The sequence below is a fragment of the Rhinopithecus bieti genome, unplaced genomic scaffold (assembly GCF_001698545.2).
Source record: "Rhinopithecus bieti isolate Rb0 unplaced genomic scaffold, ASM169854v2 scaffold_28066, whole genome shotgun sequence".
NCBI classification, from domain to species: Eukaryota; Metazoa; Chordata; class Mammalia; order Primates; family Cercopithecidae; genus Rhinopithecus; species Rhinopithecus bieti.
In genome coordinates this window covers 1,608,571-1,634,934 of record NW_016813021.1, presented here as the reverse complement: position 1 = coordinate 1,634,934, position 26,364 = coordinate 1,608,571, and the positions used below count along the sequence as shown (strand labels likewise).

Here is a 26,364-nt window from a genome sequence, read left to right as displayed (position 1 = left end):
GCCACCGCGCCCGGCTAATTTTTTGTATTTTAGTAGAGACGGGGTTTCACTGTGGTCTCGATCTGACCTCGTGATCCGCCCGCGTCGGCCTCCCAAAGTGCTGGGGATTACAGGCGTGAGCCACCGCGACCGGCCCTTTTTAAATTTTTTGAGACAGGGTCTTACTCTATGGCCCAGGCTGAAGAGCAGTGGCTCGATCTCAGCTCACTGCAACCTCCACCACCTGGGTTCAAGCGATTCTCCCTCCCGAGCCTTCCGAGTAGCTAGGATTACAGGTGCGCGCCACTACTCCTGGATCCATATATATGCATTTTGTAGAGATGGGGTCTTGCTATGTTACCCAGGCTGGACTCGAACTCCTGGTCTCAAGCGATCCTCCCTCCTCGGCCTTCCAAAGCGTTAGGATTACTGGCGTGACCCACTGTATTTGGCCATCAGGCACTTCTATAAGGGTTGAGAAAGCACGCTGCACAAAACACAGAAATCCCTACCCTTATAATATTAAATAATTATAGCGCCAATTGTTAGGGGATTGAAAACGAACCAATCTCTCCCCAGGTGTCACTCGTCAGGGTATTAGGAATGCCCAGATTTTACCTCCCTGCTGGTTACCATCTTTTCCCAAACCTCAGATTAACAAAGATTTGAGTGGCCAAGGGCTCAAGAACCAGTCTTGCATCCCAGGCAGGTGGGGTTAGGAGTTAAAGCTTGGCTCTATGAAGGGTCTGGCAGAAAGGATTCCATTTGGGACAATGGCTAACTCTGTCCTTCTGGCCACAGAGTTGTCCTTGTTTCCGATCTTTCTCTCACACCTGATAGCTGACCTATCAAGAAATCCTGTTGGTTCTGCCTGTAAATATATCCATAATCTTCCTCTAGCACATTTGGTTTAAGCCACCATCACCTTCAGACTGGACTATTGCAGTAGCCCACTCCCTGGTCTCCTGGCTTCCAGCTGCCCTCTGCAATATGTCCACCCAGCCAGAGGAACACTGATCTGACTTTTAGTCTAAAGCCAATGTCCTTATAAATGATCTACACAATTTGGCCCTTCTCTCCTCTCCTCCCCTCCCCTCCCCTCCCCCTCCTCTCCTCTCCTTCTTGAAACCCAGTCTCACTGTGTCGCCCAGGCTGGAGTGCAGTGGCACCATCTTGGCTCACTGCAACCTCCGCCTCCTGGGTTCAAGTGGTTCTCCTGCCTCAGCCTCCCGAGTAGGTGCGATTACAAGTGCACGCCACCACTCCCAGCTAATTTTTGTATTTTTGGTAGAGAGGGGATTTCACTATGTTGGTCAGGTTGGTCTTGAACTCCTGACCTCAGGTGATCTGCCCACCTCAGCCTCCCAAAATGCTGGGATTACAGGCGTGAGCCACCCCACCTGGCCAATTTGTCCTTTTTTAGACAGAGTTTCTTTCATGTTGCCCAGGCTGGAGTGCAGTGGTGCGATCTTGGCTCACTGCAACCTCCACCTCCCAGGCTAGAGCGATTCTTCTGCCTCAGCCTCCTGAATCACTGGGATTACAGGCATGCGCCACTACACCTGGCTAATTTTGTATTTTTAGTAGAGATGGGGTTTCTCCATGTTGGTCAGGCTGGTCTTGAACTTTTGACCTCAGGTGATCTGCCCGCCTTGGCCTTCCAAAGTGCTGGGATTACAGGCATGAGCCACCACGCCCGGCTATATCTGTTCTTTTAAATTATGTTTACCTCTTTTTGCCTCCCTCAATAGAAAAGAATCATAAAGGAAGAATTTTTGTCTGCCTTATTCACCATTGTATCTAAAGCAGTGCCTGGTACACAGGAAGTATTCTATAAATATTTGCTGAATGCAAGAATTTCTTGTGGAAATGAAGGAAGCATTTGGGGACTAGGAGAGGGAGCTATGAAAGAGAACTGCTTTCCTTCCTCCCGCGTCTGGCCTCTAAAGCTTCTCCCACACCGTCTGGGGTGCAGTGTCCAGACGGAACTGGGTTAGGGACCTCTTCTTACACATTCTGTGTCCATCAACATTGTGATTATTTGTGGAATTACCTGTTTACATGCATGTATTCATCCCCTGCAATGAGATCTTCCCAAAACCCAAATCCCTCTCCCTGCTTAAAACCCCTTGATGGGAGCCAGGCATGGTGGCTCATTCCTATAATCCCAGCAGTTTGGGAGGCCAAGGCGGGCAGATCACCTGAGGTCAGGAGTTCCAGACCAGCCTGACCAACATGGTGAAAACCCCAACTTTACTAAAAATACAAAAATTAGCTGTGTGTGGTGGTGCGTGCCTGTAATCCCAGCTATTTGGGAGGTTGAGGCAGGAGAATTGCTTAAACCAGGGAGTCGGAGGTTGCAGTAAACTGAGATTGCATCACTGCACTCCAGCCAGAGTGACAGAGTGAGACTCCATCTCAAAAAACAAACAAACAAACAAAACCCTCGATGGCTCCTCGGGAGCCCTGGAGACAAAGTCTGGGCTCCTCACCACGGCCCACAGATCCTTTATGAATTGGTCCCTGTTGCTGCTGTAGCCACGTTTATTTTTAATATATATATTTTTTAACAGAGATGGGGGTCTCCCTTATGTTGCTCAGGCTGGTCTGGAAATCCTGGCCTCAAGCCGTCCTCCTGCCTCAGCCTCCCAAAGTAATGAGAGATTACAGGTGTGAGCCACTGTGCCTGGCCCACATTGATAGTTTTGAGCAGTGGTATGAGATCCTCCACCTCTGGACCTTTGATCTTCTTGTTCCTTCTGCCTGAAACATTCTTTGCCTACCTGACTTCTCAAATCAGCTATCTCCTCCTCCAGGGAGTCTCCCCTGACCCTTCTCCTCCTGGGCTAGGTCAGGTCTCTCCTTTTGGCCTCCCTCGATCCCCTGGAATCTTCTCATCCCAGCTCAAAACATTCTGGTGATGGGTCTGTTTTCCCACTGGACTGTGAGCTCCTTGAGGGGAGGGTCCAGGGCTGTTTTGGTCCCTGCTCTATCCCCAGCATCGCCCACAGGACGACCACACAGCAGGCTCTCTTTAGGAGCTCAGTGGCTCTGAGAATGGCGTAGGCTGTCTTTAGAGTGTTGGTCTGAGTCCTGTGTCGGGCTTGGAGTGGGGAAAGGGTGAGTGGTGTTGGGGTGCAAGCACTAGTTTTAATTCCTTGACGATCCCTTGCACTGGGATGACACACAGCACAGTAAGCCCTTTTCGGAGTCTGAATCTTCTCTTTAAGGGGACACAGCAGATATACTCTCATGATTGGGTCTGATTCCTTTACAAGTCCCGACACAGGTCAGGCACACAGTAGGCCCTATGGGCTTTGGGTTTAGTTTATTTGCCTCTCTCATCACAGGGCGGGCACATGGCAGGCTCCCTAAGGGTCTGGGTCTCCTTTGGTCATTGCCCAGCATTGGAGGTAGGTGATTCGTTATCCCAAAACTAACCACCGAGGTGGGTGGTCCGCGAAGACTGCAGAGGGAGTGAAGGCTGAGTCGAGAGGCGGGGCCTAAGGGGGCGGGACCCGGGAAACTGACAGCGAGGGGCGGGGCTTAGGGACCTAGGCGCTTAAGAGACTCGGGGTTGGTGGCCCACACTCCAGGGTCTTCGGGGAGGAGAGGACTAAGACACTACGGTCTTTTAGGGCGCAAGGATCCAGGCTCCTGGATTATGTGAGAGGAAAGAGATGAAGGCCCAGACGCCTGGGGTCTCCGAGGTGGGGAGGCCAAATTCCAACATGTGGAGCTGCACACTTAGGCTCCCTAGCGGGTATAGTCAGTATCAGCGGGAAGAATGCAGCAGAGGAGCACGCGCCAAGAGGTCTGACCGGTAATTTTTATTGTGTTTCTGCTCCCCTTCCGCCCCCCGCACAGTTCGGATAGGCTAGGCTGAGCACGCGGCCCCCGAAACGGTACGTGTACTTGCGCCCCCCGCTCTTGCGCACGATGTCGCGGCGATAGTAGTAGCGCAGGCCTCGGCTCAGCTTCTCGTAATTCATGCCCGGCTTTTTCTTGCGCTCGCCCCACAGCCGAGCCACCTAGGACAGAGGCCAGGCTCGGTCGGAGTGGGAAGGGGCGGGGCTTGGCAATAGTTGGGCGGGCCAGGCCTGGGGGAGGTGTGCAGTGCAGACCTGGGCGAGGCCCCGCGGAGCCTGGTGGAGACTGGGTTGGTTGAGGCAGAAGTCGAGGCGGGAGATTGGGTTTGAGAAGGGTTGGGCGGGGCCCCGAGTGGGCCGGGGAGGGGCGGGGCCAAGGGCTGGGCGATTGAACCTAGTCCTTGGGCGGAGCTAAATTGAACCAGAGGAAACGGAGCAGGACTTGGCTGGGCGGGGGAGCTGCCCCACCTCTTTGGGGTCGCACAGCTGGAACTCGCGGCTGTTGCCGGTCCAACGGATGCAGCTGCTACGCGCCCCGTCGTGGAGCAGCTCCAGGAGGAACTGCCACAGCTGAATGGGGCCTGCAGGATGAAGGAAGGGGCACACTCAGTCTTCCCGGCCCTAGATCACACCACTTCAATGATCTAGAGGTCCGGGTCCTCCCAACTCGGGACCCAGCAGTCCGGATCCTCCCCTTCTCTGAGATCCATGAGTTCAGATCCCTCTATATAGGGGACCCAACAGTCAGTCTTGGAGACTCAAGCGTCCAGGGCCCCAGTCTCAGAGATTTAGGAGTTTGGCCTCCCCATCTCGGAGAACCAGGAGTCTGGGCCTTCATCGCTTTCGTTTTATATAATCCAGCAGCCTGGGTCCTCATCCCCTTGGTCCCTATAAGACTACCAGTGTCTTACCCTCTGGAGAGGAGTGCGGGCCACCGGCCCCTCCTCCCTCGAGTCCCTGGTCCATAAGCCCCGCCCCCTCGCTGTCAGTCTCCCGGGCCCCGCCCCCTTAAGTGCCTGGGTCCCGGCTCAAGACTCCAGCTTCGCCCTCCCTGCACTCTTTGTGGTCTTCTCACCTCGGTGGTTAGTTTTGGGGCATCGAGCCAAACTGGCACGGTCCGACTGCGGGCTCGGTTCGGAGGAAACGGTGACAGCTGAGCTCTGGTACCCCTTCAAAGAGGTGGTGCCATCCGCCCGCAGCCCCGGGTTCCAGGAGGTGGTACAGTCCGGGCCCGCGGGCCCGCCCCATGAAATGGTACAGTCCGTGCGCGGCTCCCCGCCCAGGCCACTGCCCCAGTAGGTGACGTCGTCGGGGCCCACGGAACAGTCCCAGGTGGTGTTGCTCCCGGCGGCCTGAGCGCGCGACCACGAGGTGGCCCCTCCCATCGCGGGGATGCAGTTCTGGCCCGCGGCGCCTTCGGAGCCTGCAGCAAGGGCGGGGCCCGGGCCGGGAGGGGCGGGGCCCAGGGTCTGCGAGGCGCCGCTCCAAGAGTCCCAGGCTGTGCACGCCACGTCTGTCCAGTCCCCCGACCCCGGAAGAGCCTGAGGGTCGGGCTCTGTGAGGAGTAACGGACTCTGAGTGAGGGGAGCCCAAGTGCACCCTCAAAAACTCTAGGGGTCTAAGCTGTCAGCCCTGGCACTTGGGCCGGGCTGTCCCTGATCCAGGCCATGCCACCTTGCGAGCGCAGGTGTTCTCAGTCCTCAAAGATCAGGGAGTTTACACCTCCAGCCCTGGTGCCTCGAGACCCCAGTCCCCTCCTCCCACCGCCTCTCCCCACACTCACCCGCCCCCCATGTAACTTCTGGGTGCAGTAACGCGGAGCCCCAGTCCAGCTGTGGGAAGCTTGTTAGGGATGAGCTTGTACCTGAGTTTAGGGAGGAGTGTGAGCAATGACAGAGAACCCTCAACTACCCACTCTCTGGTCTTGTCAGGGACTGAGAGTTATGACCCCCCAGCCCGTATTTCAGCACCCCGCGCCCCCTTTTCATTCACCCTCAGGGGGTCAAGCACGCGGCCCCTCCCCACCCAGTCCCAGGAGCCTAGGCACGCCCCCCTCCTCCCTTTTCCCTAGGATCCCAGCCTCCTCGCTTCTTTTCCAGCATTCAGGGGTCCCAGCCTGCAGCCACCTTTCCAGCATGTCTCTGCTGTCGCTGTCGGCGTGTCCCCTTGGAGTGCCACATCAGGGACATAGAAGCCTAATTCGGCTCCTTCTGCAGGCGATAAGGGTTTAGGGTTAGCAGAGGCCCCACCTGGACACCCTCCCCACACACGTTGTGGCAGCCCCGACAGCCTACCCAGCCCTGCCAGCTTGTTCCCTGGAGGCACTTCCTGTGGGGATGCCTCATCCCAGTTCCACAGGTCCATGGATGCGATGCCTTCTGAATGTTCTGGGTCGGGAAAAGTCCAGATGGCAATGGGTGAGCTGGTGACACTTGGAGGCCCTGGAGTCTGGGCCCCAGCCCTGGCTTCCCTCACAGCCAGGAGTCCAGGCTTCCGCTCCCTCCTTCCCCAGGAGCCTAGAATCTTGGTCCCGGGAGTGAGGGACCCCAGCGCTCTTCCTCTCTCAGACCCAGAAGTCCAGGCCCCCGGCCTCTTGGGAGTCTAGTCCCCAGGTCCTTCCTAACCCAGACACCCAGGCATCTAGTCCTCAGTTCATGGCTCACCTCTGGCGGGTTCCTCTGCCCCCAGCCGGGGGTCTCAGCCCCATTTCATACCATGCACCCCCTCCCCCAAGGGCCCGGGCAAGGGGGAATTTTCCGAGACGTCAGAGCAGGGGTCGCAGCCAGGCTCAAGTTGCAGGGGCAGGGGCGGGGCCGAGCCGCGACCCCCGCCTCGGGGATGGGTGCTGGCCTCTGGGGCTGCCCTGCTGCAGGGGTGGCGTGGGCTTGGAGCGGGGCTTGGGGAACAGCGGGCTGGGTGAGGGCGGGGCGGAGGCTGGAGAAGTTTACGGGGTGATGGGGGCGGGGCGGGGGCTTGGTGAACAGGCTCTCTGCCTCAGGGTCTTGATCCTGCCACATGGGGGGAGTGAGGGAAGAGGGTCTGGGGTCAGCTGGGCTGAGCTGGGCTTATCTGCAACAGGAAGAGGAATTTCCGGCCAGATTCCCCCACCCGCCCCAGCGTCAGTGACGTCACAATCGGCAGAGTAACTGCAGGGGTGGAGCAGGAGTGAAGGCCGACCCAATCCCCACTGGGCCCCGGGGGCTGCTTCCCAGGAGTGCCAATCATAACAATATTGACAAAAACAATGTCAACAATAACAATAGTAGCAATAACAGCCAACATTAAATGAGGGCTCATTGTGTGAAACCAGCTGTGCCATGCGCCTTCATTGAATCCTCCTATGAGGCAAGTACAATACATACTCTCATTTGATGAAGGGGGAAATTAAGGCAGGCATCCTCCCACTGCTCTTCTTCAGACCCCATGCCTTCTGTGCTGTAATAGTTTAGGACAACTGGGGAAATTGGAGTATGAACTGAATATGAAATATAGAATTCTTAGGTTTGATAATGGTATTCAAGATGAAAGATATCATTTAGGAAATGAACTCAGAGATGAAATGTTATAATGTCTGTAACTCGTGGTTGAGTGCGGTGGCTCACGCCTGTAATCCCAGCACTTTGGGAGGCTGAGGCAGGTGGATCATCTGAGGTCAGGTGTTCAAGATCAGCCTGTCCAATATGGTGAAATCCCGTCTCTACTAAAAACACAAAAAATTAGCCGGGCGTGGTGGCAGGTACTTGTAATCCCAGCTACTTGGGGGGCTGAGACAGGAGAATTACTAGAACCCAGCAGGTGGAGGCTGCAGTGAGCCGAGATCACGCCATTGCACTCCAGCCTGGGGAACAAGAGTGAAACTTCATCTCAAAAAAAAAAAGTTTGTAACTTGCTCAAATAATTCAGCAAAAAACAAAAAAACCCAGCTACACATGTAACATATACATACATACATGAAATATTTAGGACATACCTAAACTATAAAATAGTTCATTTAAATTCAATAACTGGGTGTCCTGTATATATATATAATATTTTTCCAGACGGAGTCTTGCTCTGTAACCCAGGCTGGAGTGCAGTGGTACGATTTCAGCTCACTGCAACCTCCACCTCCCAGGTTCAAGCAATTCTGTTGCCTCAGCCTTCCAAGTAGCTGGGATTACAGGCAAGTGCCACCACGCCCAGCTAATTTTTTTGTGTTTTTAGTAGACGGGGTTTCACCATGTTGGCCAGGCTGTTCTCAAACTCCTGACCTCTGGTGATAGGCCCACCTCAGCCTCCCAGAGTGCTGGGATTACAGGCGTGAGCCACCGTGCCCAGCAAGTGTCCTATATTTTTATTTGCTAAGTCTGCAACCTTTAACCCAGGTAACTTGGCTTCAGACTGTGCCCATCGTGCTATAGTTTTTTGTTTGTTTCTGAGACAGAGTCTTGCTCTGTCGCCCAGGCTGGAGTGCAGGGGTGCAATCTCGGCTCACTACAAGCTCCGCCTCCCGGGTTCACACCATTCTCCTGCCTCAGCCTCCTGAGTAGCTGGGACTACAGGTGCCCGCCATCAAGCCTGGCTAATTTTTTTGTATTTTTAGTAGAGACGGGGTTTCACCATGTTAGCCAGGATGGTCTTGATCTCCTGACCTCATGATCCGCCCATCTCAGCCTCCCAAAGTGCTGGGATTACAGGCTTGCCACTGCGCCCAGCCTTTTTTTTTTTATTTTCTCCAAGAGATAGAGTCTCACTCTGTCACCCAGGCTGGAGTGCAGTGGCACGATCTCAGCTCTCTGCAACCTCTGCCTCTCAGGCTCAAGTGATTTTCCTGCCTCAGTCTCCCAAGTAGCTGGAATTACATGTGCACACCACTATGCCCGGCCTCTTTTTTTTTTTTTTTGACAAGAAGTCTCGATCTGCAACCTCTGCCTCCTAGGTTCAGGCAATTCTTCTGCCTCAGCCTCCCGGGTAGCTGGGATTACAGGCGCCCGCCACCACGCCTGGCTAGTTTTTGCATTTTTAGTAGAGGCGGGGTTTCACCATGTTGGCCAGGCTGGTCTCGAACTCCTGACCTCAAGTGATCCACCTGCCTCGACCTCTCAAAGTGCTGGGATTACAGGTGTGAGCCACCATGCCTAGCCTAATTTTTGCATTTTTAGTAGAGATGGGGTTTTGCCATGTTGGCCAGGCTGGTCTCAAACTCCTGGCCTGAAGCTATCCACCTGCCTTAGCCTTAGTCCTGGAATTAGAAGCATGAGCCACCGTGCCCAGCCCATCCTGCTGTATTTTAGTAAGTACGTAATATTTACCATTAAAAATAACTTTTGCATATAGGCATCTTTCAATCCCCACCCAGCCTGTTGATCATTAACTACTTGCTGTTCTGGAGAGCGGGGGGCACTGCTCCTTCTTCCATTTTACAAAAAGTAAACTGGGCTCCATGGGGTCCCATGGGGTGGGAGTGGAACTGGGATGGAATCAGTGTGGGGTGAGCCACAGAGCCCTGGAGCATCACTGGTCCCTCTATCCATCCAGTGCGGGGGCCTGAAGGGAATCCTGGCTTCCCGTCCGTGAAGCTGGCCTCTTGTCTGACTGTCTTTCCATGTCTCCCTGCCCTGTTTCTTCAGGTTGGCATCTCTAAAGCTGGGTCTCGGTTGCCATGGGCCTGACTCCAGTGAGGCTTTGTCACCCAGTCTCTTCTGACATCGCTGTCCCTCCCCATCTGTCTTTGAGTGTTCCTATCTCATCTCCTTGTCTGTCTCCATCTGTCTCTTGGTTTTCTCCCCGTCTCCCTTCCCACTGCACAGTCTCTGATGGTTCTCATCTCTGCCTCTGAGCCTCCTGCTCACAGCGCCATTTCTACCTCTGCCTGCCACATTGTGTGTGTGTCTTTCCCTGTTCTCAGGAAGACTCGTGTACATTAAAAAAAAAAAAAAAGATAAAACATTTAGGGGGTACAAGTGCAGAGTCCTTACTGGATACATGTCACGGCGAGGCCTGGGCCTTTAGTGAACCCGAATAGTGAGCAACGTACCCAGCTGGTAACCGTTCAGTTTCCCCCATGCTCTCGCCTTTTGGAGTCTGCAGTGCCTGTTGCCCCACTCTGCATGTCCACCTGTACCTACTGTTCTGCTCCCACTCAGAAGTGAGAATCACATGCATCTGGAAGCGTCCTTTCTGGAGCCATCCTCTCTTCCCATCTCCTCCCGTGCCCCTATACTTGCAGTGATCACGAGGGGGGTCGGGGTAGGAAAGACTAGTGATGGGGGGAAGGGGCTTTGAGGATCCTGGGGCTGGGTGGTCTGGCCCAGGTGGCAGGGGGCTAAAGGGCACTTCCTGCCAGGGAGGGAGGCTCTCACCCTCTGACCAGACTGGAAAATGTGACGTCAGAGAGGGGGCAGTAAGGCAGGGAAGACAGGAACAGGAGAAATTTGACACCTCTCCTGGGGGAACCTTCATCCCTGAGAGGCCTTGGTATTATCCATCCCCCGACTTATGCCCCACAAAGTCCTGCCCAACCTGCTTCCTCCTAATGGAGGGTTCTGATGGCTGTGTCCCTGGGAGACCCCCCTCTCCTCCCCATACTCAGACCCTGCCATCTCCCTCCTCTGCCTTGGTCCCTGCCCAAGCCTCCTTCCAGACTTCCAGCCACAGTGGTGGTCGCAGGGCTTTTTTTTTTTTTTGAGACAGTCTCACTCTGTCACCAAGGCTGGAGTGCAGTGGCGCGATCTCGGCTCACTGCAACCTTTTACGGGGTTCAAGCGATTCTCCTGCTTCAGCCCTCCCAAGTAGCTGGGACTACATGCGCCCACCACTATGCCCAACTAATTTTTGTATTTTTCAGTAGGGACGGGGTTTCACTATGTTGGCCAGGCTGGTCTTGAACTCGTGACCTCAAGTGATCTGCGTACCTTTGCCTCCCAAAGCACTGGGATTACAGGCCTGCGCCACCACGCCCAGTACACGTCTGTGCTGCCCAGGACCTTGCTGCTGCTTGAATTTTCTTAGCTTTTTGGGGTTTGCTGCTGCCTTCCGCGTAAAGCTTAAGCTCTCAGCCTGGCATTGAACTTCCTGCACAGACACCTCTTCAGACAGGCAGAGGCCAGCTTGGAGCTGGGAAAAGAGGGGGACAGACCCTGAGTCTCTGTTCTCTCTCTCCATCTGTGGGTCTCTCCTCCTTTTTTATTTCCCAGCTTCAAAGGAGAGAACAGAGACCAAAAGGGATATAGAGGCTTAGAGACAAGAAATGGAGGGGCACCCACAGAGACACAGATACAGAGGTGCCCACCGAGACTTAGAGCATGGTGAGCTGGCTAGGCATGGCAGACTGGAGAAGCTGGAAAGCCCCAGAGGAGACTTGGGGTGGACAGTTCCTTCAGGAAGGGCCCCCTTACCCACAGGTCAGTGTCCTGGGCGCCCCCATCCTGCCCTGACCACTCTGGGCTCTGTCAGGGCATTGAGCCTATTTTCTGCCACTGGCCCTTGAGCTCTTAAGGGTGCAAGGCCCAGGACTTTTAGTCACCATTGTGTCCCCAAGCACTGTTCAGACCCTTGGTGAGTCTGCTGGATGGAGGAGGGCCTAGAAGGCTATGAGCTCCAGAAGGGAAGGGCCTAGATCTCCTACCTTAGTGCTGAGAACACAGGAGGTAGCCAGGCCACAGGTGTGGGCCTCAGCTTGGCTCAACCCTTGCCACTGGCGCCCCCTTTCTCCTCTGGAATAGGCTGCACTCAGCATGTGTGGAAGAGGTTTGAAGAGGGAATGGGTGCGCAGGAAGGGCTCAGAAGCCCCTGCCTGGGTGTTTGTCTGGGTAAACTCTCAAGGCTCGCTGCCATTTCCACGTGTGGGGAAGCCAAGCGCTGCTCCCCACAGCGTGCTTCCATGCCCAGCCAGGGGTGGAAATGAACATAAATTTATTGAAACTGGTTTTGGGGCAGGGGATGGGTGGACAGCTGGGGGTTTTCCAAAGAGAACTGAGGGAGGAGCCAGCGCCCGGCCAGGTGGGAGCGGGTGCCTGGCCACAGACCCTATCTCAGGCCCAGCTTCTTCTTTTCCTTCTGCTTCTTGCGGACCACGTCCAGATTCCGGTCCTTCCACATACTCTTGCGAAGCTTGATGGGGCGCGAGCCCACATACTTCCCTGTGGAGAAAGAGGGTTCGAGGCAGGCTCGGTCAGGCTTAGGTCAGCGCCTGCCGTGCCCGCAGTCCCCAGGGGAGGCCACACCCACCATTCATCTCACGCATGGCGCGCACATAGTCACTGGGGTCCTTGAAGCTGACGAAGCCGTAGCCCTTGGTCTTGCCTGTGCGCTTGTCACGGATCACCTTGGCCTTAAGGAAGGATGGGAAGCGGCTGAAGGCGCGTGCCAAGATGTCATCGTTCACCTCATTGCCCAGATCCCCACAGAAGATCCGGAAGTCATCTGGGGATGGGGGAGAGATGACGTCAGAGGATGCAGAGGCCTTGCCCGGTGTCTACCTTGTCTGAATGACCCCACCTTTTTGGAGGTATCCAGTCTCTGTCTAGGGACCTCTTAGTAATAATGGTCAACACCTACTGACCCTGCGCCAGGAGCTCTGCTGGGCACCTGGAGCGGTGTTTTCCATTTCTGGCACTCCCAACCATGCTTTTACACTGAGGCACAGAGAGGTCAAGTCACTGCTCTAAGTGACACAAGCAGGAAGTGGTGGAGCTGGGATAAGAGCTCAGGCATCTGGCTTGAGTTCTTCCTTTTAACCGTGAACTGCACTGCCCTCCCCACCCCAGGGCCACCTCACTCATTCCCGTAGTAACACCCCTAACTCTGCCCCAGCCCTGGCCTTTCCTCTGAGCCTCGGCATCCTTTGGTCCCCTGGGGCCGTCACCCACTGGCTGCCCGTCATGGCACCTCAGGAACATGGGCTTCATCTTTCCTCAGCCCTGCTTCCCCTGCAAAGCCTGCCCTAACTTCCCCTTGAGACCTGGACATGCTGCCTGCTGCTCTGCCACGGCTGCACCCAGCTGACATTCTCACGCTGCCTCTGAGTTGGGCCTGTGCTTCCACTGAACATGCTCTGTCCCAAAGAATCCCTGTCTCCACAAGGGAGGGGAGGAGGCAGATAAGGCTTCAAAGGCTAAGTGAGCCAAATGCAGTGGCTCACGCCTGTGATCCCAGCACTTTGGGAGGCCGAGGGAGGTGGACCACTTGAGCTCAAGAGTTTAAGACCAGCCTGACCAATGTGGTGAAACCCCATCTCTACCAAAAAATACAAAAATTAGCTGGGTGTGGTGATGGGTGCCTGTGATCCCAGCTACTCGGAAGGCTGAGGTGGGAGAACTGCTTGAACCCAGGAGGTGGAGGTTGCAGTGAGCCAAGATTACACCACTGCACTCTAACCTGGGTGACAGTGCGAGACTCTGTCTCAAAAAAAAAGAAAAAAAAAAAAAAGAAGAAGAAAAACAAACGAACAAAAAAAACAGGCTAAGTGACTTGCCCAAGGTCACAGAGCTAGGGTCTTTTCTGGGCCAGGTGGACGGTCCCAGGAGAGGGGCAGAAGTCAAACACTGAGGCAGGAGGGGTCCATCTCCTTCCTCGGCCATTGCTGCGGCTGCCCCATGGTGTCTGTGATTTGGGACACTCTAAGCACAAGTTAAGCGATGCCAGAGGCAAACAACTGGCCAAACTCAGAAGGTGGGACCTTGTACATGACAACTGCCCTGGACACTTCAAAAAATATATACAAAACAACGAAGTAGGAAAGAGACCGTGCTTATTAAGATATAATCGAGGTCGGGCGTGTATATGGTTTCTTTGTTTTTAGCTCAGCCGTTTGAAACAAGTTTTTTTTTTTTTTTTTGAGACGGAGTCTTGCTCTGTCGCCCGGGCTGGAGTGCAGTGGCCGGATCTCAGCTCACTGCAAGCTCTGCCTCCCGGGTTTACACCATTCTCCTGCCTCAGCTTCCCGAGTAGCTGGGACTACAGGCGCCCGCCACCTCGCCCGGCTAGATTTTTGTTTTTAGTAGAGACGGGGTTTCACCGGGTTAGCCAGGATGGTCTCGATCTCCTGACCTTGTGATCCGCCCGTCTCGGCCTCCCAAGGTGCTGGGATTACAGGGTTGAGCCACCGCACCCGGCCTGAAGCAAGTTTTAAGTGATCACTTCTAAATCTCTCAATATTTATCTCCTAAGAAAAGAGATATTTTGGCCAGGCACGATGGCTCATGCCTGTAATCCCAGCACTTTGGGAGGCAGAGGCAGGCGGATCACGAGGTCAGGAGTTCGAGACCAGCCTGGCCAGCATGGTGAAACCCTGTCTCTACTGAAAATATAAAAAATTAGCCAAGCATGGTGGCGTGCGCCCGTAGTCCCAGGTACTCGGGAGGCTGGGGCAGGAGAATTACTTCAACCTGGCAGGTGGAGGCTGCAGTGAGCCGAGATAGAGCCACTGCACTCCAGCCTGGGTGATGGAGTGAGACTCCGTCTCAAAAACAAAACAAAACAAAACAAAACAAAACAAAAAAACCAAAAAGATATAATTGAGGGACATAAAACTGCATGCATGCTGGTTCAGAGCAAAAATATTAATAGTTCTAACAGTTTTGGGACACCTAGGGAAATACGAATATAAACTAAAAATACGATACCAAAGAATTAATTTTCTTAGAGTTGATAATGGTCTTATGATGTGCAAAAAGTATCTCTTTTCTTTTCTCTTTTGTTTGTTTTGAGATGGAGTCTCGTTCTATTGCCAGGCTGGAGTGCAGTGGCCTGATCTCGGCTCACTGCAACCTCCGCCTCCCGGGTTCAGGTGATACTCCTGTTTCAGCCAACCAAGTAGCTGGGATTATAGGTGCCTCCCACCATGCCTGGCTCATTTTTTTGTATTTTCAGTAGAAACGGGGTTCCACCAAGTTGGCCAGGCTGGTCTTGAACTCCTGACCTCAAGTGAGCCGCCTGCCTCGACCTCCCAAAGTGCTGGGATTACAGGTGTGAGCCACGGTGCCTGGCCAAAATCTCTCTTTTCTTAGGAGATAAATACTGAGATATTTAGAAGTGATGACTTCACTTATAACTTGCTTCAAACGACTGAGCTAAAAACAAAGAAACCATATATGTACACAAAGAGGAAAAAAGTGAACACAGCAAAATGTTAATTGCAGAATCTACGTGGTGGGTAGACAGCTGTTTACTGTGCCATTCTTTGTTTAAAATTTTTCCCGGCCAGGCGCAGTGGCTCACGCCTGTAATCCCAGCACTTTGGAAGCCTGAGGCAGGAGAATCACTTGAACCTGGGGGGCGGAGGCTGCAGTGAGCCAAGATTGCGCTACTGCACTCCAGTGTGGGCAACTGAGTGAGACTCCATCTCATAAAAAAAAAAAAAAAATTTTTTTTTTTTCTAAGAGTTGGGAAAAAAAAGAATGCTCTCTGAAGCCAGGCACCTCATGAGTAAAACGGGCTATAAAGCCCAATGTCCCTGTCACCTCCACCAAGCTCTGGCCCATGGCTGGGTGAGGAACCAGCCCCTGAGCCACAGCCTCCCCTCCCCAAGGTGGGCTAACAACAGCGCCCACCCTACTGAGAGAGGTGGAGTTACCAGGTTCACCCTCCCAGTCTACATCCCAAGGACAGCAGCCTGGTCTGACCTTGGCTGAGCCATGCCTGACCTCGAGCTTCAGCAGCTTACCCGCATCCCACTCCAGCAGGCTGGGGTCCTCCCAGCTGCTCCCTGCTGCTGTGCGAATGCAGCGTTTCAATTTCTCTGGCTTCCCCTTCTTCTTGTCTTCACCCAAGGGCTCTGGGACCTGCAGAGGAAAGGGGAGGGGTGCAAAGGGCTTGGTATTGGGGTCTCCCACTGTCCGTTGATCCCTGGCCCTCTTGCCACCACAGTAAGGGCTGGATGTGCTTCTGGATGTGGGGCACATGTGTCCGCCTCCCTCCCCCGGGTCCTCCTGCTGCCCGGTCCGTCTGTGTGGAAGTTCCTGGGCCCCTGTCTGCCCCCTGTCCCCTCTGTCCCCTCACCACTAGGCTCCCTGCTTACCTCAAGAGCCATGAGGCCAGGGGGTGGCTCTGGCCGAGGGGGCCGGGGCCGAGGACGCAGGGACAGGAGTTCAGGAATACGCAGTGGGGGCAGAAGGCCACGGACGACCTCCAGCGGGAGGGGCAGGGGCTCAGGCTCGGGCAATGGCATGGCCAGGGCCAGAGGCAGGCTGGGCCCAATGACTGCAGGGCCAGCTGGGGCAGCTCCTGCCCCCACGGCCACAGCTGCACTAGCCTCCTCCAGCCCAGCCGCCGCTGCCACCACTGCCTCTTCTTTCTCTTTCAGGCCCAACCCCAGGCCTAGGCCCAGCTCTCGGGGTGCTGCTGGCTCTTCCTGTGGGTAAGAGGAGAGCATGAGGGGGGCTGGCTCACAGGCTCAGACCTTACTCTCATCCCCATTCCATCCAACAAAGCAAGGGCCTGGGGGCCAGAGAGCAGCCAAGAGACACCCAGGCAGTCTCCAGCCAGATAAACACAGAGAAGGAGAAACATAGGCAGAGAGAGACAGCCACAGACAAGAACATCAGGAACAATCAAAAGAGAAATATTCCAATACCATGTGTTTCTCTCTGTACTTGCTTCACAAAAGGAGAGAACAGATTTTGCCACAGAAAGACAGATGCAGAAAGAGACAAGAGATAAAGGCAGAGTGAGAAGGTAGAGAAACAGAAAGTCAGGGGAGAGGCCAACTCAGACATAGCCCATTGGGCCAGGATAGATGGTCTCCCCGTCCACCGCACGTCTGACCATTAGTCCCCTGTCCACACTCACCAGAGGGGGCCTCAGTGCAGCCATGGAGCCCAGCGGAGGCCCTGGAGCCCGAGCCATTGGTGGGAGCATCATGGGTGGTCCAGGGGGCCCAGGCAGAGGGGGGCCCACGAGGGCCTGGTGAGGGGGCCGTAGGGCCATAGGGCGGGGGCCGGCTGCTGCAGAGGAGAGAGCAGAATCTGTCAGGGTGTTAGTGGGGAGTTCCAGGGCCTGGGGGGAGTTATGTGGCAGGGATGATGACCCTGGCCCCTCACCTGCTCTCTGTAGCACGTGGGGGACGAAGGCTGGACGCAGGATAGGGGCCCTCTGGGGGGCCACAGCTGTGGGAGAGAGAGATGGGGGTGTGTGTCATGGGGGACAGGGGCACTTGGAGCAAGGTGTGTGTGCATGTGTGCGTGTGTGTGTGCGCACTCTCAGCATACAAGAAATCCTGGAGAAGAGTCTGGGGAGCCCTCCTGGAGATGTGGGGGCCTCTCACCTGGTTCATTCCATGAAAATTTACCACTGAGGAGCTCCTCTGGCTCAGCCCTGTGGCAGGCAATGCTGGGGACACACCCACAGACCCAGGGTTCTCAGGGAGCTCCTGGTCCAGAGGAGGGAATGGAGACATCACTAGAGAAGGAGAGCCTATGGGGACCAGGACTGGAAGTGGGAAAGCCCAGGCAGCGGGATCAGTGCTAAGAGAGGGGAGCCCTCTGACCCAGCCAGGCCTAGGGAAGGCTTCCTGGAGAAAGGGACCTGTGAGCTGAGACCCGAGGGACAATGAAGTGTTAGGCAAAGGGTGACTGGGAATATTATTGGCAGGGAGGACATTTATAAGCAAAACCTTTCCCTTTTCAGTTTAGTGTAACTGTAATAGAAGAAGCGGGGCTTAGAGAGTGTCATGAGAAGGGCTGAGCGGCCAGGAGACACCCAAGTAGAGCTGTTTTATTTTGAAAGCACAACGTTCTTGGCTGAACCACGGGTGTCCTCCTGAGGGCACTGGGGAGCCACGGCAGGGTTGGAAGCTGGGCAGGGGGAGTAGGTCAGATTTGCATTTTGATCAAAACCATACTAAAAACTAAGAGACATTACAACTTCTCAGAGATCACCAGATTAAAAAGTTTAACAGGATTTAGGTAACGTAAGTAGCATGTTTGGTTTAACAGAGATTATACCAGAATTTTACATCCAAATAAGAACACGCATCCTTTTCATACATATAAGAAAGTAACGTCCTACAAATTGATAGCGTGAGTAAAGGTTATTTGAAGAACAAAAGGTGGAATGTGGAAAATGGCCTGTGGGGGAGGATGGCTGGAAGATTACAGCTGGGTGACAGTGAGCAGGGAGAGAAGGGACCTTAACAAAAGCACTGCTGGCACATCCCAGAAATGTTCAGGCTGCTGGGGATCTCTCCCTGCAAGAAGCAAGGTCATGTAGGGTTGCGACTGCCAGGGGAAGAGCCTGGTGCTTGTCTCAACAGTCTGTTCATCCCATCAACAGACAGTACATAATGCTTCCTATGTGGTAGGTACTGAGACTTCTGCCCCTCATGGAGCTTGTATTTCAGAGGATGCAAAAGATGATAGCCATAGTCAATAAGAAATGATACAGCTTATTATAAGGTGTTAAGTGCTGTGGCAATTTGGAATTAGGACTGACAGCAGGAGGGTTGGTTTGCAATGATCAGGTTAAAACAAAATTGACTTGACATCACCAGGAAGGACATGATCAGGTTTGTGCTTTAGGATGACAACATCAAGTTGGGATGAAATGCAAAGGGTGATTTAGAGCAAGGATTCAGGCAAGAGGCTGAAGTCATGTAAACAAGAGTGCCTGATTAAATGTGGGGGTCCCTGGCCCCAGACTCACCTGCCCGCCGCAGGAACATGGCTTCTCGAGCCTCTGGACTGTCCAGGTGACTCCGATCACCAGGGCCAAAGCCAACTGTTGGGAGGGAAGAGGCAAGGATGGTGGGAGGAGAGTCCTGGGCACACCTTTTTACCACCCTGCCTGACTGCCCAACCCCCTCACCTTGCCACTCTTTACTTACCGGGGCCTACAAAAGGAGGGCCACCCACCATGGGAGGAACTACTGTGGCTGCAGCAGCTGCCCGGGCCTCCAGAGTCTGCTGGACCTGTCGGGGAAGAGGTCAGGGTGAGGGGCCTGACTTGGCATTCCCCATCTGCTGAGGCCAGCTCACCCCAAGAGACCAAGAGCTTCATGCTTTATGCTCTGTATGTGACTGGCTATCTCAGGTCTCAGCTACAATGCCACTTCTCGGGGAGGCTTTCGGGATCACACTAGGGCTCTCTGAGCAGCAGCTTCTCTCACCACCTTATTTCAACTTCCCCACAGCACTTAGCACCGACTGCAACTGTGTCCAACCTGTCCTCCCCATCTAACATGCACAACCTCCATCCAAGCCACCATTAGCTCCTGTCTAGATTACTGTACTAGCCCCTTCCTTCATCTCCTGGCTTCTGCCCTTGTCCTTTACAGTCTATTCTTTTTTTTTTTTTTTGAGACCGAGTCTCGCTCTGTTGCCCAGGCTGGAGTGAGGTGGTACAAGCTTGGCTCACTGCAACCTCTGCCTCCCAGGTTCGATTTTCCTGCCTCAGCCTCCTAAGTAGCTGGGATTACAGGAGTCCATCAACACGCCCGGCTAATTTTTGTATTTTTAGTAGAGATGGGGTTTCACCATGTTGGCTAGGCTGGTCTTGAACTCCTGACCTCGTGATCCACCCGCCTTGGCCTCCCACATTGCTGGGATTACAGGCGGGAGCAACCATGCCTGGCTGCCAGGGTTCTTAAAATGGCTGTAAGGGTCTCCAAGATTTGGCCTCACCTCTCTGTCCTTATTTCCTCCCACTTTCCTCTTTGCTCACTCCACTGTCACTGGTCTCCTTGCTGTTCCTTGAACACAACAGGTTCAGGGCTTTTTTTTTTTTTGAGACAGAGTCTCGCTCTGTCACCAGTCTCAAGTGCAGTGGTGCAATCTTGGCTCACTGCAACCTCCGCTTCCCGAGTTCAAGCGATTCTCCTGCCTCAGCCTCCCAAGTAGCTGGGACTACAGGCACGTGCCACCACACCCAGCTAATTTTTCTATTTTTAGTAGAGATGGGGTTTCACCATGTTGGCCAGGATGGACTCGATCTCCTGACCTTGTGATCTGCCCTTCTCGGCCTCCCAAAGTGCTGGGATTACAGGTGTGAGCCACCGCGCCCAGCGCTCAGCCTATTCTCAATAATTTCTCTCTTTCTCTACTAGTCATATATAGCTGGCTACTGAGCACTTGAAATGTGACTAGGAATAACGAACTATTAAATATGAATTTTAAATATATCAGAACATTCTCATCATTGCAGAAAGCTCTACTGGACAACATGCTCTAGAATATAAGCTCCCAAAGGGCAGAAATGTCTCCCTCAGTCATTACTGTGTTCTCAGTGCCTGGCACATAAAATATTTGTCATGCTAATTAGTCAACAAGATAAAACGTCAACAACTTTCTGTACACAAACACCTACTGTGTTCGAGGCATTGTGTTCCCTGACTTACATGCCTTAGCTCAGCCGTACCTGCTGGTATGTGTTGGTCGCGATAATTGGGCGGATCACAGGAGCCGCTGGGACCTGCATCGCTTCTACCGTGGGGACCGTGGGGACCGTGGGCACCGCAGGTACAGCAGTTGGGATTCCGGGTACTGGAGCCCCCAGAACTTCCTGCTCAAACCTGGAGGAGAAGAACAGACACCAGTGCTCAGGACCTCGTACCAATTTTGGAACTCGGTATATCGGAAGGGGACCCTCACCCCTGCCAACCTCTCCCCTGTCCCCGCCCCCACAATCCCGAAGGTCCCACTTCCCCATGTTAGAGCCGTATCTCTGGCCTATCGAGGCCTGGAGGCTCCGGAATTCGGTGGCTCTGGCTCTGGGACGACTTTTATCACTCCCTGTCGCGGGCCTTACAGGGCCATCTCCGCCTCCATTTCCTTCAAGCGTTCCTCGCCGCTCTTGCCCGGGATGCCAGCGCCAGGACCCGGGACCACGGGTCCTCCTGCACCCGGGAGTCCCGGGGCTGGCCCCGCCCCAGCCATCGCTGCCGCCGTCGTTGTCGCCGCTACTACTGTCTCAGCTTAGCTGCCGCCGCTGGTTCTGCTGTCTACTCTCCGCCTTCGTCTGGGTGGGCTCCCGAGGATGACGTCCAGCGAAAGCGACGGGCGGTGGCGCATGACGTCATACGTTCGGGCGCGAGAGCCAATGAAATTTTGCCACACCCTCAGGGGAATATAGGCCAATCAGAGTGAGAGAAGGACACAGGAACGCAAGAACCTGGGCCTATGAGAGCACAGCGAAGAGAGGCGGCCCCGCCTTCCTGGGGTACCACGGGCTAATGAGAGCGAAGCAAAGTCAGTTGGGCCCATCCCCAATGTGGAATGTGGACCTTTGAGAATGCAGGAAACTTCGGAGGACCCTCCTGTGCCACTGCGGAGCCCGCGCCGGAAGTTTAAAAAGACGCTAAAGTCCGCGTCAACCCCAGGATTGGGCAAGCCTGGGAGGCCTGGAGTTCCCTATCCTGGGGTAGGTTGACACCCGACCTGTGATTCCCACGAAGACCAGCGATGCCGAGGAGGAAGCGCCTGACCCGAGCTTCCTGGACGACAGGTGAAGACATTTGAGGAGGCTGTTCTGCGTGGGAGTCAAGGCCCAGAGACTAGTGCAACTCAGAGGAGCACGTCGGTGGGCTTGGTCCCTGTCCTTTCTTGGGCCACAGCTGACCCTTTTTTTTTTTTTTTCTTTTTATCCCCGTAGCCCTCACAAGTGTTTTATTCTGAGTATTTTCAAACATGCACATTAGGGGGAATAGTATAACGAACTCTTAAGTACCTCTCAAACGCTACCAATATTCAACACGTCTGGATTTCACTTGATCTATACTTCTCTTTGTCACGCGCGTCCGTGTGAAGAGAGCACCAAGCAGGCTTTGTGTGGGCAACAAGGCTGTTTATTTCACCTGGGTGCAGGCGTACTGAGTCCGAAAAAGGAGTCAGCAGAGAGTGGTGGGATTATCATTAGTTCTTACAGATTTGGGATAGGCTACAAAGTACATTCTCAAGGGCGGGGAGAATGTTACAAAGTACCTTAAGGGCAGGGGGGAATGTTACAAAGTACCTTCTTAAGGGCAGGGGAGAATATTACAAAGTACCTTCTTAAAGGTGGGCGGAGAATATATCGCTTCAGTTAGGGTGGGGCAGGAACAAATCACAATGGTGGAATGTCATCAGTTAAGGCTATTTTCACTTCTTCTGTGGCTCTTCAGTTGCTTTAAGCCATCTGGATGTATACCTGCAGGTCACAGGGGATATGATGGCTTAGCTTGGGCTCAGAGGTCTGACACTCTTATTTTGTATTTTAATTTTAATTTATGTATTTGTTTTGAGACTTAGTCTCGCTCTGTCACCCAGGCTGCAGTGCAGGTGCCATCTTAGCTCACTGCAACCTCCACCTCCCGGGTTCAATCTATTCTGCCCCAGCTCCAGGAGTAGCTGGGATTACAGGCGTGTACCTCCATGCCTGGCTCATTTTTGTATTTTTAGAGGAGACGGGGTTTCACCATGTTGACCAGGGTGGTCTCAAATTCCTGACCTCAAGTGATCTGTCCGCCTCAGCTTCCCAAAGTGCTGGGATTACAGGCGTGAGCCACCATGCCTGGCCTTTTATTTTTGTTATTATTTTTTGAGACAGCTCACTGCAACCTCCACCTCCTGGGCTCAAGGAATTCTCCTGCCTCAGCTTCCCTAGTAGCAGGGATTACAGGTGTGTGCTACCACACCAGCTAATTTTTGTATTTTTAGTAGAGGCAGGGTTTCACCATGTTGGCCAGGCTGGTCGCAAACTTCTGATCTCAAGTGATCCACTCACCTCGGCCTCCCAGAGTGCTGGGATTACAGGCATGAGCCACTGCACATGGCCTTATACTTTCCTTATTTTTATATATTTTTGCTGGAGTAAAAGCAAATTGCAGACATCAACTCAGTCATAAATGCGCCATTATGTCTCCTTAACAGATAAGAACTTTTTTTTTTTTTTTTTGAGATGGAGTCTCTCTCTGTCGTCCAGGCTGGAGTGCAGTGGTGTGATCTTGGCTCACTGCAAGCTCCGTCTCCCAGGTTCACGCCATTCTCCTGCCTCAGCCTCCCTAGTAGCTGGGACTACAGGGACCCGCTACCACGCCCGGCTAATTTTTTGTGTTTTTAGTAGAGACGGGGTTTCACCGTGTTAGCCAGGATGGTCTCCATCTCCTGTCCTTGTGATCCACCTGCCTCGGCCTCCCAAAGTGCTGGGATTATAGGTGTGAGCCACCGCGCCTGGCCGATAAGATCTATTTTTTAAAAATACCATTAACGCTGGGCTCAGTGGCTCACACCTGTAATCCCAGCACTCTGGGAGGTCAAGGTGGGCGGATCACCTGAGGTCAGGAGTTCGAGACCATCCTGGCTAACATGGTGAAAGCCTGTCTCTACTAAAAATACAAAAATTATCTGGGAGTGGTGGCGTGTGCCTGGGGTTCCAGCCACTCAGGAGGCTGAGGCAGGAGAATTGCTTGAACCCGGGAGACAGAGGTTGCAGTGAGCTGAGATCGCGTCACTGCACTCCAGCCTGGGCGATAGAGTGAAACTAAGTCTCAAGGAAGAAAAATAAAAATACCATTATGCCATTATGAATACCATCACATTAATTTTAGTATCATTTAACACCCAGACTGTGTTCAGTTTTCCTTGTCTCAAAAATGTCTTTATACAATAGTAGAATCAGGATCAAAACAAGGTCCAAACATTGCATTTGATTGTCTTTTTTGTTTTCTTTCTGTCAAAACTTAATTTTTGCTTGCTCAGTTGTTTACCAACAAGAAAAACTTAAGAGGCCAGGCGAGGTGGCTCACACCTGTAATCCCAGCACTTTGTGAGACTAAGGCGGGTGAATCACGAGGTCAGGAGTTTAAGACCAGCCTGGCCAACATGGTGAAACCCCATCTCTACTAAAAATACAAACATTAGCTGGGCGTGGTGGCAGGTGCCTGTAATCTGAGCTACTCGGGAGGCTGAGGCAGGAGAATCGCTTGACCCCGGGAGGCGGAGGTTGCAGTGAGCTAAGAGTGCGCCACTGCACTGCAGCCCCGGTGACAGTGCGAGACTCTGTGTCAGAAAAGAAAAGAAAAGAAAAGAAAATATTTAATTTTATTGGCTGCTTTGGTTTCTTGAAGCTGCAGTATGAATCAGTACAAATGAATACCTGCCCGCCTGCCATCTTTCTTTCCTTCCTTCCTCCCTCCTTTCTTTCTTTCTCCATTCCCCCTTTTGCCTTCTCTTCATTGAAGAAACTGGGTCATTTATGCTATAGGGTGTCACACATTTTGAATTTAACTAATTACATCCTTTTTGTTTCACTTGTTTCTGACTGCCTCCCGCCCCTTTCCCATATGCTTGTAATGAGAGCTAAGGCTAGATGAGATTTAGGTTTAATTTGGTAAAAGCACACTTCATAGGTAATATTGATTGTACCCTATTGGATCCCATCAGAAGCACAAGATGTCTAGTTGCCTTCCTTTGGTGTGAGGATTGATCAGTGGTGTCATCCTGGTCTACCCATTTTAAGAAGCCCAATCAACCTTTCCCCTAATAGTTTTAGTAGCCCTTCATCATCATTACTTGTATCCATCACTTAATTAATGGCAAATAGTGGTTTTTGAATTCTAGTATTTTCTCTGAAGTTATTAGTTGTGATTCTTCCATAAATAACCTCTTCATCAGAAATCTGGTTACTTAGGCCGGGCACAGTGGCTCACACCTATAATCCCAGCACTCTGGGGAGGCTGAGGCGGGCAGATTATCTGAGGTCAGGAGTTCGAGACCAGATTGGCCAACATGTTGCAACCCCGTCTCTAGTAAAAATACAAAAATTAGCTGGGCATGGTGGCGCGCTCCTGTAATCCCAGCTACTCGGGAGGCTGAAAGCAGGGGAATCACTTGAACCCAGGAGGCAGTGATTGCAGTGAGCCAAAACCTCACCACTGCCCTCCAGCCTGGGCGACAGCATGAGACCCTGTCTCAAAAATAAAAACAAACAAAAAATTTGGTTACTTGTATGTATAAGAAAAATAGAGAACATGCTTCTTTTATATATAAAATTTTTCAAAATAATGAATGGGTGCCTAGTATTCTTCAAAGGTGATTTCAATGAGGTATATGAGTATCAACATGAACTTACCCATTCAGGCATATTTGATGTGCTTCAAACCACTGTGGTTCTTTTTACTGCTCAACATGTCCCACCTTTGACCAGTGAGAGCCCTTCAGACTGGCTCCTGAGTTCCTTTGACTTGGCCACAGTAGTCTTGGAGGACTTCTTTGCTTCCTGGCACAAAATATCCTGTACACATTTTGCACATTTCTTGCCCCAGACCTGGAATCAGCTGTTTTCACAACAGTCCCTAGTTCTTAATCAGAAATGGCACTTACGAGACCACAGTCTGTACACTAGTGCTGCTCAGTTACTGGGGTGTCATTATATTTAGAGCTTTTCAGGGGACTTAACCAGGGAAATATATATTTTTTAGAAACAGAAAAATCATGACTTTATTCTGATATTTCCAGTTCATATGAAAGACTACAGGTGTTTACTTCGAGTTTATGTTTGTTATCTTTTTTCATTTACACTAAAAATCTCGGTCCCCAATGACATTACATCACTATTTGCTTTAGTATATAATTTCAAAAAATATAAGGTAGAATCTCAAAATTTAAACGGTCTATTTTATCAAAATAAAAATGCCAGTGTTATTACTAACAATGTGACTACTGTATGAAGTTGAAGATTTTGTTGAGTTCAGTTGAAGGTGGGGGCTGGGAACTGTGATGAGGAGAGAGAGGAGGAGCAGGTACACTAAGGACTGTGCATGGGAAAGCCAACGTGGAAAGGCTGGGAAATAGCAACCAGCAGCAGGAGGAAAGCTGGGAGAATGAAGGGGCTCTGGAGGCCAAGAGAGGAGTTGTGTGAGAGATGGACAGCAAGGTTTAAGATCATAAAGCTGCCAAACTTCCAAATTTGAAAACTTACTGCAACACCAGTAAAACTACCATCTGTGCATGTTTTTCTTCTGGGGTCAGGCAAATTAAATCTAATGTTCACTTAATTTGGGAAAAAAAAATTACCGAGACAGGGGAAACCATAATCCCAGTAGGCGAAGATTTGGGAGGCAGAGGCGGCAGAATCACTTGAGGCCAGGAGTTGGAGAGCAGCCTGGCCAACACGGTAAAGCTCCGACTCTACAAAAAATACAAATATTAGCCAGACATGGTGGCAGGTGCCTGTAATCCCAGCTATTCAGGAGGCTGAGACATGAGAATTACTTGAATCCAGGAGGCAGAGGTTGCAGTGAGCTGAGTTCGTGCCACTGCACTTCAGCCTGGGCAACAGAGCCAGATTCTGTCTCAAAAAAAAAAAAAGAAAGAAAGAAAAAGAAAAAGAAGAGCACCTAAGAGCATCTAGCCATTTCAGATATGACAATGTGGTTGGGTGCGGTGACTCACGCCTGTAATCCTAGCACTTTGGGAGGCTGAGGCTGGCGGATCACTTGAGATCAGGAGTTCAAGGCCAGTCTGGCCAACATGATGAAACTCCGTCCCTACTAAAAGTACAAAAGTGAGCTGGGCATGGTGGTGCGTGCCTGTAATTCTAGCTACTGGGGAGGCCGAGGCATGAAAAT

General features: G+C 52.6%; 2 protein-coding genes and 1 long non-coding RNA gene across 7 annotated transcripts; all 3 read right to left on the bottom strand.

Annotated features, from left to right (window-relative positions):
* Positions 1-3,790: 3,790 nt before the first annotated feature.
* ETV2 (ETS variant transcription factor 2) lies at positions 3,791-9,556 on the bottom strand. 4 transcript variants are annotated; one of them, XM_017847570.1, is made up of 7 exons: positions 6,512-6,929; positions 6,143-6,235; positions 5,975-6,058; positions 5,632-5,712; positions 4,924-5,403; positions 4,317-4,429; positions 3,791-4,010 (listed from the first exon to the last, which is right to left on the bottom strand). In XM_017847570.1, the coding sequence occupies exons 2-7, from the start codon at positions 6,210-6,212 to the stop codon at positions 3,810-3,812; spliced, it is 1,029 nt and encodes a 342-aa protein (XP_017703059.1). In that variant the 5' UTR covers positions 6,213-6,235; positions 6,512-6,929; the 3' UTR covers positions 3,791-3,809. The 4 variants fall into 4 exon arrangements, with proteins under 4 accessions (XP_017703059.1, XP_017703058.1, XP_017703057.1 ...); XM_017847569.1 differs by lacking the exon at positions 6,512-6,929 and adding an exon at positions 9,140-9,556 and having other exon boundaries at positions 5,975-6,235; XM_017847568.1 differs by having other exon boundaries at positions 5,975-6,235; positions 6,512-6,919.
* Positions 9,557-11,724: 2,168 nt separating this feature from the next.
* Positions 11,725-20,833, bottom strand: RBM42 (RNA binding motif protein 42). 2 transcript variants are annotated; one of them, XM_017847566.1, is made up of 10 exons: positions 20,568-20,828; positions 20,178-20,331; positions 18,649-18,733; positions 18,468-18,542; positions 16,868-16,933; positions 16,617-16,792; positions 15,847-16,179; positions 15,493-15,610; positions 12,057-12,251; positions 11,725-11,968 (listed from the first exon to the last, which is right to left on the bottom strand). In XM_017847566.1, exons 1-10 carry the CDS (start codon positions 20,693-20,695, stop codon positions 11,856-11,858), a joined length of 1,443 nt encoding a protein of 480 aa, XP_017703055.1. In that variant the 5' UTR covers positions 20,696-20,828; the 3' UTR covers positions 11,725-11,855. The 2 variants fall into 2 exon arrangements, with proteins under 2 accessions (XP_017703055.1, XP_017703056.1); XM_017847567.1 differs by lacking the exon at positions 16,868-16,933 and having other exon boundaries at positions 16,617-16,771; positions 20,568-20,833.
* Positions 20,834-21,804: 971 nt separating this feature from the next.
* LOC108512350 (uncharacterized) lies at positions 21,805-26,059 on the bottom strand. Its single transcript, XR_001880572.1, has 2 exons — positions 24,867-26,059; positions 21,805-21,944 (listed from the first exon to the last, which is right to left on the bottom strand). It is a non-coding gene; the product is annotated as an uncharacterized LOC108512350 (long non-coding RNA).
* Positions 26,060-26,364: the final 305 nt, after the last annotated feature.